At 38.2% G+C, this 10,233-nt stretch overlaps 1 protein-coding gene across 4 annotated transcripts in view; it reads left to right on the top strand.

The window, feature by feature from the left end:
- The window catches only part of LOC107734144 (cdc42 effector protein 2-like), a 13,999-nt gene extending 3,787 nt beyond the window's left edge, over positions 1–10,212 (top strand). The window contains exons 1-3 of one of the 4 annotated variants that reach the window (XM_016546010.1): positions 802–1,000; positions 1,087–1,214; positions 8,699–10,212. In XM_016546010.1, the coding sequence (XP_016401496.1) occupies positions 9,025–9,795 (771 nt within the window). In that variant the 5' untranslated portion in view covers positions 802–1,000; positions 1,087–1,214; positions 8,699–9,024 and the 3' untranslated portion in view covers positions 9,796–10,212. Of the gene's footprint in view, positions 1–801; positions 1,001–1,086; positions 1,215–8,698 lie in introns of those variants that run through there. The other 3 variants (XM_016546011.1, XM_016546009.1, XM_016546012.1) reach the window with 3 other exon arrangements.
- Positions 10,213–10,233: the final 21 nt, after the last annotated feature.

The raw sequence follows: 10,233 nt of genomic DNA, 5'->3' as shown, positions 1-10,233 counted from the left end.
CAATCAATAATGTACAGTATGTGGAAAAGAATGTTTTTTTTTTTTACTTTAAACCGCATAAACACATTTCATTACACCAAATACACAAAATAATGTTCTTTTTTAGCAACGTCATATGACCCCTTTAACAAGCACAATATGTATATATACAACCAATTTATCTCTGTTCCATGACAGTTTTCCAGCATCCCGCCTCCACCCCAACACCTCACTCTTAATCTACACTGAACAAAATTATAAACGCAACACTTTTGTTTTTGCCCCCATTTGTCATGAGCTGAACTCAAAGATCTAAGACTTTTTCTATGTACACAAAAGGCCTTCTTGATATGCCACACCTGTGAGGTTGATGGATTATCTCGGCAAAGGAGAAGTGCTCACTAAAACAGATTTAGACAGATTTGTGAAGAATATTTGAGAGAAATAGGCCTTTTGTGTACATAGAAAAAGTCTTAGATCTTTGAGTTCAGCTCATGACAAATGGGGGCAAAAACAAAAGTGTTGCGTTTATAATTTTGTTCAGTGTATTTCATCCCATTCTTGGGATGGTGGGGGGTGGGGTTCTCTGGGTTCGGGCTCTATCCCGAGCTCGGAGCCCTCCCTCTGGACAGCACGCCAAATATGCTACTACCGGTAATTGCTCAATCATATTATATGTTAGTGCGAACTCGTGAAACAGTTATCTGTTTTTTGAGTATGTGCGATGTGTATGAGAGATTGGAGGTTTGGATAGGGAGACATTCACATAGTAATGGTTTATGCCAGTGTGGAGGGTGTGATAACCTCAGATTATGAGTCACCGCGAGCGTGTGCTGACAGCGGCGCGCGCGTGTGTGTGTGATGCGCCACAGACTCCCTCCGCTGTCCTGCTGGAATCTTCAGTAAACACGGAAGAAGCGGTAAACGCCAAATAATGGCCTGGATAGTAATTGTAGATGTCAACGGCGATCCAGATCCATGGAGTCCAGTCCTGTGCGCTCGGTTTCAGCAGTGATGTGAGGTGGGTTTATTTCTACTGGATCAGCAAATACTCTCTGTATAGGTATGCGGTATCAAGTGTTAGGGTTATTTTTATACTTCTGTCAGTTCTGCAGGTTTTCGTGTGGGAAGAAGTATATATGGCCGAGCATAATTGGTATTGAATCATTTTGACCTGAAAGACCTGCGCATAGATGCATTTTGGATAGGAGTTTGATCGGACTGGCATCTCAAAGGTAGGCGTAATATAACATTTTCGTGTGGAGTTTAAATAAATCGCATGCAGGTTAAATACAACATGTTCAGTAATATGTAGGAGGGTTTTCACGGAGTTACGCGTAATTTTTCTCTTCAGATCAGTTATATTTTTGTAATGCAAATATGATCGTTTAAAACATGATAACTCTGATAAGCTCTTTTGAACATGCAGTATAGGAAACTTCCTGTTGTGTCCGCCAGTGCTAATGTAATCTGGGGTGTTGTGTTGCTCGTGCGGCCAAATGAGCGCAGGGTGGTGCGCGCAAACTGCCATGACATTGGGCTGCTGCCATGTGAGATGTACGGAGTTACACGACTCTGCTTCAGTCACAAAAGTATCGTCTCCTTGTTTGAAAGATGAATGTGTATCTGTAAATAAGTATGATGACGTTAAAAACGTTCCGGGGTGGTATGTTGTATAGTTTTGAAGCTTGTAAGTAAATTGAAAGGGTACACTCGCGCACACAGCTTTAAACAGAGGTAATGACAGGTTGACCACTGCCTCCACAACAGCTGTATTTTATTTCATTTCCTGAGCTTGATTTTTTTTTTAGTTCGAGATGGCAAAAGAATTGCAATTCAAATTTGAATTAAGTGCAGTGGAATTAAAATTAATTGAAATTATTATTGTTGCAAGTGTAATTTTGATCTAGAAAAATAAAGTTTGTCAAGACCAATTTTGAATGTTTTCATGACAAAAGCCTTTTGAAAGTTTCAAAAAGTTTTGAAATGTCTTTGGAGTTTGAATTTAAAATTGAAGTTTGGCTAATAAGCTTTGCGATCCGAGAAGTAGAAACAACAGAAACATTTTTGATTAGAATTATATTGAAAAAAGTAAGTGTTTGTTTATTTTGTTTGTTTTTAGTTGTTTAATATTTGCTTTAATTTGCTTTAAATCTATAGAAGATGGGATGACATCCTTGGCATACCATTAGGGAAACATAAAAGAAGCGTAACGTTAATCACTTGTGACCTGTAAGCTAACCATATAATGGCTCTTTTGTTATCCCTTTCATAATTTTAACTGCGATCCCATAGAAGTGCTTGTGTAGTTCCATGAAATGAATGAAAATTGTTCATGAGTTAACTTATAAAACAGCTATTTTTGGATATCAGACTCTATACTTAAAGCACATTCAGTGCTCATTCTGTTTGATTATAAAAAATATGTGTTAGTCTCTGAGATCTGGACAAAGATCATACTGTTGGTGTTTTGATGGTTGGCTGTCAGGTTTGACAGTAACTCTCTCTGTTAAACAAACCAAAAGCTGCTGTGATTTTGTGTCAGTTTGTTCTCTGCATTGTCTACCAAACAGAGCAGTCTGTTGAGGGCTTGTCTGAGCACAGCGCCCCATTTACGCTTTCCAGCAACATTGTTCACTTCTGCTCTGAAACTGATAAATAACCTCAGGCATTCAGAGGAGCGGCATAGTTCATTTCCACATTGTGAAATACTTTAAAGGTGACATATCATGAAAATCTGACTTTTCCAGGTTTTAAGTGCTATAATCAGGTCCCCGGTGCGTGAGCAGCAGCTCATTTGCATTTAAAGACACAGGCCCGAAAAACAGCTTGTTTCTGCTTCCACTCAAAATAGGCATTTTCAAAGTTATGTAATAAATTATCTGTGGAGTATTTTGAGCTGAAACTTCACAGACACATTCTGGGGACACCAGAGACTTATATTACATATTGTAAAAAGGGGCATAATATGTCACCTTTAATTTCAATGATGGTACACACATAGGCAGAAATCCTGGGGGTGTTGGGAGGGACAGGACCCTCCCTATCTGAGGGTTGTCCCCCCTAAAAATATGATTAAAAACCATGCTGTGTATTGTAAATAACAATGTTTTATACTTTAAATAATAGTGTAACTAAGTAGTAACACAAACATAAATGGAGCAAAAATGCATTTTAAGTTTATAAATATTTTGAGTTCCCCCCTCCCTTACCTCACAGTGCTTTGGTCCAAATGCCTGCTTTCCTCTTTTACATCACCTACACACACACGAGTCCAGTGAGAGAGAGTTGTGGATCTCCAGTAAGTAAGGCTGTCAAGGCTATTTTATTCACTTAAACATCACATGAAGTGATTATTTTCTCTTTAATACAGATGATGCAAATGTATTTTTCGATGAGTCCGCTATGTTAGCAATAATAACGTTACCTGCTTGACAGAAAGGGTTGCCAGGTTTTCACAACAAAATCCGCCCAATTGCTACTCAAAACTAGCCCAAACCAACCGCGTTTCGAGGGGTCCCTTGGTAAAAATCGCGTTCCGTGGGCTAAAAAACACGTTATTGGGGTCGCTTCAACCCGTGGACATGAAAAACAACCCGCGGCAACAGTGATAAAGTAGCCCAATTCCATGGGAAAACCGCGGACTTGGCAACACTGTGACGGATAGTAATAAAGTCTACCTGTGATGGATAGTAATGTCTACAACGGACACGAGCGCTGTCTCGGCGCGACCACAACAGCTTGAAGTTGTCTAATTTGGCACGGTCTCCCTGCTGCACTAATAGTAGTAAGGCTTTCCTCTGTGTATACATATCCTTACAAATACAATTTTAGCTGTTTTATATGTGTCCCCTTCAAAAATTGCTCTTGAGAAATGTTATGTTTATTGTCCCCCACAACTGTTAGATTAAATTTATGCCCCTGGATACACATATTCTCCAGACTCAGAGTTCCACTGAATTGTTTAATATCTATGATTAGACTGTTATAAACACAGAGATATCGGAATACCATAAGTACCATAAGAAAAACCATTCACACTTCTTGACACTCCTCTGCGAGTCTGAACAGGACTCACCCCATTCCTTCTCTGGAAAAACGGTTATTCAATTGTGGTTTGATTAAAGCCTTTCTGACATGCAAAGTTGTTATCCAAGAAACTAATGCTGTCCCACTTTTGTTAAGTGCGCTATTCACTCTAACCTTACATGTGACCCTGCAGCACAAAACCAGTCTTAAGTCGCTGGGGTATATTTGAAGAGTTTGGTTCCAAAACGCTATAAATCCATTTTGATTAATTTGAGTAAAAATGTGTTTTCTTTACCAAGAAAGTGGCAAGATGAAAACCACTATTTTCTGTTTCAAACTTTCACATAGCATCTTTAGGTTATAATAACATTAAAAATTCAAATCCAGATTTTGATTTTCAAAGATTTATTATAAAATTGTATACTTTTTTCCCCAAAATGCAATAAATCCATTGAATCAATATAAAAGTGGTTTTTCATATTGAAACTGTTGAAAATATACAACAAAGTAAGTTGATCCACATATGACAGCCTCTGAACTTGGTCAATACTAATCTTATATGCAGGCATTGGACTAAAAATACATTCAATCAGTCATCGCTCCCAAAAAGAATTCAAGGTGTCATCTTGTTAATGCTATAAATTAATTACAACAATAAAAGAAAATTTCATCATGAACATACATGAACAACAATATCACATTAAACCACAGAAATTCCAAAATGACATTTCCCTTACATTCAACTTCGAAAAGTGCATTCATCTTTGCCATGTTACATTCATTTGAGTTGACTAGTGCTATACGCGGTATTAACAAAAACATAAATGGCATAAATAAAAACACTTACACTGACAAGCTACTCAATATCGCGTTCATAATCGAATGCGACTCATCTGCGATTATGAACGCGATATTGCAGTGATCTACGGCTCTGTTTATTAATGCCGCTCCATCTGAAAGCACATGATGGAGATTTACTGTTCACAGAACCGGCTTTACTGACGAGAAGGCGTGGAATGGTGCGCTGTGATTGGTTGAGCGGATATATCGCATTCTGCAGAAAAGGGAGACTGGCGTTTGTCGTGGTTTGGAAAAAAAAGGGAGGAAACATGACAGAATAACACGGCGGATATCGCGTTTGGCGTAAAATTAAAAATTGACTTTTCAATACCGCCCAGATACAATACGGATTTTGGCGGAAACTCAAATTTTTTTTTTTAAATGGCGTTTATCGCGTTTTGGAACCAAACTCTTCATTTGTAGCAATAGCCAAAAATACATAGTATGGGTCAAAATGATTGGAGCTTATTTATTCAGCTTTCAGATGATGTATAAATCTCAATTTCGAAAAATGTACCCTTATGGCTGGTTTTGTGGTCCAGGGTCACATATAATAAAGATGATGCTGCTGTATGTAGTTTAACCGATTTGTGGAGTATTAATTTTGTAATGAAGTTAGATCTTTGTGTATTTTAAGTGCTGACTGATCTGGCTATTTCATTCTAAATTTAAGTTGAAATGTAAGACATTATCCTGACAAAATCATTTATTTCACTTGTAGCTCATATGAAAATAAATGACTTGAGTGAAAATAATCTCACCTAAAAATGAAATGTAAATTTCAGTGCAATCTTATTAACCACTCTTAAAGCTTTTCCACTCGGGCCGGAGCCGGAGTCCAATTGGGAACCAGGCTGAACTTTTCCACTCAAAAAATTCTGTGCCGGTGCCCAGATCCTTTTTCTGAACTGGCCCCGAAACTTACTGGTCTCAAACAAGGGAACCTATGACGTCAGTAGGAGTTTCCACTACAGACTGCAGTTTGAAAGGCACCATTTTTAAAATCACAACAGTTTTAAAATGAACAACAACAGTTAAATATATCAGTTCAGCAGTGGTCGGCAGACGAGACCAACGCAAGAGATAGCAGGTGATTCCGGTCACATGTTGGTGAAGTAGAGGGTTCTGCTCCCTGCCAGTGGAAACGCGAGCTTGGTTCTGAACGTGTGCCATTCTGGCACTAGCCCCAGTGGAAAAGCGGTATCAGTCTGTTGGTTCAGTCAGGCTAGAACTGATGTGCTAATTGTTCTCTGACTCTGTTTATCTATGGTTCATCATTATGTTGCTCAGTTTGGTGAGTCAGCCCACTGGCTTCCGTGAAGCATGTACATGTGTACTGGCATCTGTGCGTTTGCCATGCACACTCAGATATAGGGTATCTCATGATAAAGACTGTCTCCACCTCTGTTTCCAAGTTCCTCTTGTGTTAGAAAAAATTCACATTTTGAACAAAAATGTGTAAATAAAAACTAGCATTTTGTCTTTATTCATTCTGTGTATATGTTTAGATTTTAGTTTACATTGTGCATTGCTGAAATGACTTGTTACCATAATGTTTTCCCTTAAAGGGATACTTCACTTAAAAATGAAAGTCTTGTCTTTACATACTCATGTTCATGTCATTCCAAACCTGTGGGACTTTCTTTTTTCTCCAGAATACATAATAATATATTTTGAAGAACATTTGTGACCCTGGACCACAAAACCAATCTTAAGTCGCTGGGGTTAGTAATATGTATTGCTAAGAACTTTATTTGGACAACTTTAAAGGCGATTTTCTCAGTATTTTGATTTTTTTGCACCCTCAGATTCCAGATTTTCAAATAGTTGTATCTCGGCCAAATATTGTCCTATCCTAACAAACCATACATCAATGGTTTATTTACATCAAAGCTTATTTATTCAGCTTTCAGATGATGTATAAATCTCAATTTCGAAAAATTGACCCTTATGACTGGTTTTGTGGTCCAGGGTCTCATTTAGGATAAAAAAACATGGGTGACCATTGACTTACAATGTATGAACAAAATAAACATTGAGACATTTCTCAAAATATGTTCTTTTAAGTTCTATAGAAGAAAGTATGTCAAAAACATGAGGGTGAGTAAATGATGACAGAATTTTCATTTTTGGGTGGAACTATCCCTTTAACAATGTAAATAAATTTATAGTACTCAATTATATGATCAAACATTTGTCATAATGGCATCTTTTTAAGAAGTAAACTCTCCAAGTTTCCTCTTTTTTATCACTCTTTTTTTTATCTGAAAATGTCAACCCTGTTACCATGATTTTGTATAAACATAGCTATTTATTACCATTTAGAAACCTTGCTTGTCTAGAACATATAAAATCTTACAAATATGTACTTTATAAATCACATGATCAAACTGGAATAGGCATGTTTCATTGACCTACATACAATGTTACAGAACTGTTTTGCTGGATCACTTATTCAACAGCGAGGTGGCTTTTCCCACACTTGAGATGGAAACACTGGCCTTTGTTTTTTGTCCGAGTGTGTGCTAGTTAAACTCACTTTGATAAAAGTCAAGGTTGAAGGAAACACACACACAGCAGGATATAGTTAACAGAACCAGCTCCAGAAGTATGATTTAATGCTAAAGGTATGCATTATGAGTCATGCTCTAGAGCCCCTGATGTATTGTCACACACATACAGGTCTTACGGTCTGTTAAACTTTTCAGCACAAAAACATACACACTAACACATTGACTCAAATGTTCCCATTAAACTGCTGCTGAACCTTTAAAAGTTTGGACAGCTGAGTCCACTATCAGCAGACACACAGAGACATGATATAGTCATCTTTTCCTATGTGTGCAAGACAAGTCAAACATGCCAAGACTAACAAACCCTGATTATTTGCTCCGACTCTTTTCAAATTACAGTTTGTTTATTACGGTCTTACGGTCTGTTAAACTTTTCAGCACAAAAACATACACACTAACACATTGACTCAAATGTTCCCATTAAACTGCTGCTGAACCTTTAAAAGTTTGGACAGCTGAGTCCACTATCAGCAGACACACAGAGACATGATATAGTCATCTTTTCCTATGTGTGCAAGACAAGTCAAACGTGCCAAGACTAACAAACCCTGATTATTTGCTCCGACTCTTTTCAAATTACAGTTTGTTTATTATCTCACTTCTTATTAAATTTTGTAAAAAAAAATTCTGTTGTCTTCCCTTCTCTTAGTGAATCCCACTTTTAACTTTGACCTAAAGAATCCATGTGTTATATAAGTTGGGCCACTGAATTCGAATTTGGTTTCATCTTTTTGTAATGTGAAGTTTTTGTTTTTGTTTTTTAAGGTTGGCTCAGTTCAGTTGTAAATAAAAAGCAAGTAAACAAAAAGAGATATGTAAAATATACAGTATATTGGAAAGAAGTCTCGTATGATCACCAAAACGGCATTTATTAATTTTGAAATATTATTACAATTTAAAATAACTGTTTTCTATTTTTTATGTATTTTAAAATGTAGTTATTCCTGTGATGGAAAAACTGAATGTTCAGCTGCCGTTACTCCAGACTTCACTGTCATATGATCCTTCAGAAATCTTTCTAATATGCTGAAACCTTTCTTCTTATTACTACTATCAACAGTTGTGCAGCTTAATATTTTTGTGGAAGCCCTGATACATTTTTTTTCTAACTTTTTTTTTTTTCAAATTGTTCTGTAACATTATAAATGACTTTCTTTTCACTTTTGATCAATTTAATGTCAGCTGCTTTATTTTGTCAAATGAGCTAAATCAGTGTTGAGTTATTATGTACTACAGCGTATGTGCTAAATACTCTCTCTTTTTCTCCCAAACTGCAGGCAGACGGGACGTTCAGTGTCTAAAATGATGTCAGGATTGTTGTCCTGAAAGGAATACTGTCCTTCTGGATGTGGCCTTCAAATGTGAATTCTGGGCTTTGTATATGAAAAGACGCTCTGAGCCAATGAAGAATTTTCCACAAGAAAGGAACCAAAAAGCCTCCTGAATTTGTCCAGTTGGATTGATTTTGAATGCCAAGTGCGATTGTGATTTTTGTCTCTCCTTCACGTGTGCAGTCCATTTATTCTTTCACCTTTCCTTTCTTCCATTCACCCTGCTGCAAGGTCTGACTTTCTGGTGTGCGGGAGGACGCGGTGGGTCCAACATGTCTGCCAAGGCTCCCATATATCTTAAACGACGAAGCCGTAAAGGAAAGAAGGAAAAGTTGCGTGACATTCTTTCTTCTGACATGATCAGCCCTCCGCTGGGAGACTTCAGACACACCATCCACATTGGCAGTGGCGGGGGCGCAGACGATCTTTTCGGTGACCTGTCTTTCCTACAAGGTAAATTTCACCTGTTACCAGGGCAACAAGGTCACCAAGGGTCATTCCAGCTAAGTCGCACAGTGAGTGTAAGCAGTCACCCGCCGTCCTGTGAGAGCTCGCCGCTCTTGAAAAATGCCCTGTCTCTTCCTATCATTGGAGGGGTGCAGGCGCTCACCCTTCCAGCCCCGACGGCCACAGCCCCTCTGACTTCAACAGCAATGGCGACCACTGAGGTCCCAACAGCACTGACAACGACCCAATCACCCCAAACATCTCCGTCTCTCGCTCCACCTCCCAAACCTCCCAGACTGCACCTGGAAGAGAGGAACATGTCACGGCATACATCACTTCCTGCATCTCCAAACGGCTCTCCACTGCATTTGCACACAAATGGACAAAGTCCAAATCCTGAGGAAAATGAGAAGTGTGTGAAGGATGGGGATGAGGAGGAAAAGCCATTTCTGTCCAACGCTGGCTCTATGCTTTCCCTCCATCTGGACTTGGGGCCATCGATCCTAGAAGATGTGCTTCAGATCATGGACAACCAGAGGACAGGGACATTCAGTGGGGGACTTAAACCTAGTGGACGACAAGAGATATATACCTGAAAGTGAACAAGAGATCACATTCAAAGCTTGATGGTACATAAATGGACTAATCACATTTTTCTTCATGTATCTAAACAGTTTGCCCTCTGAGAGAACTCATTTACCTGCTGTACAATTGCATTTCCTGGATTTTTAGAAATGTTATGCTTATACATATAATCTTTGAAAAAGACCTTTGGAACCAATCCGAATTGAATCTGTTCTATCATTGGATGTCTCTGTGTTCAAATAGATTGTTTTAATTCATCTCTGTTCATTTTGGACTACAAGCAATACACAATCATTCTGGCTACTCTTAGATACATTTTGAAACATCTGAAAGCATTTTAGCAAGCACATTTAAAACTACCTGCAGTGTGTATGTACTATTACAGAGCAACATGCTATAGGCCTCCTGGATTCACTACAGGAAAAAAACAGACATTTTTCTCTTTCAAA

This window comes from Sinocyclocheilus rhinocerous, unplaced genomic scaffold (assembly GCF_001515625.1).
Source record: "Sinocyclocheilus rhinocerous isolate Xijiao unplaced genomic scaffold, SAMN03320098_v1.1 scaffold1121, whole genome shotgun sequence".
Lineage (NCBI taxonomy): Eukaryota > Metazoa > Chordata > Actinopteri > Cypriniformes > Cyprinidae > Sinocyclocheilus > Sinocyclocheilus rhinocerous.
This window is presented reverse-complemented; position numbering and strand designations above follow the sequence as displayed.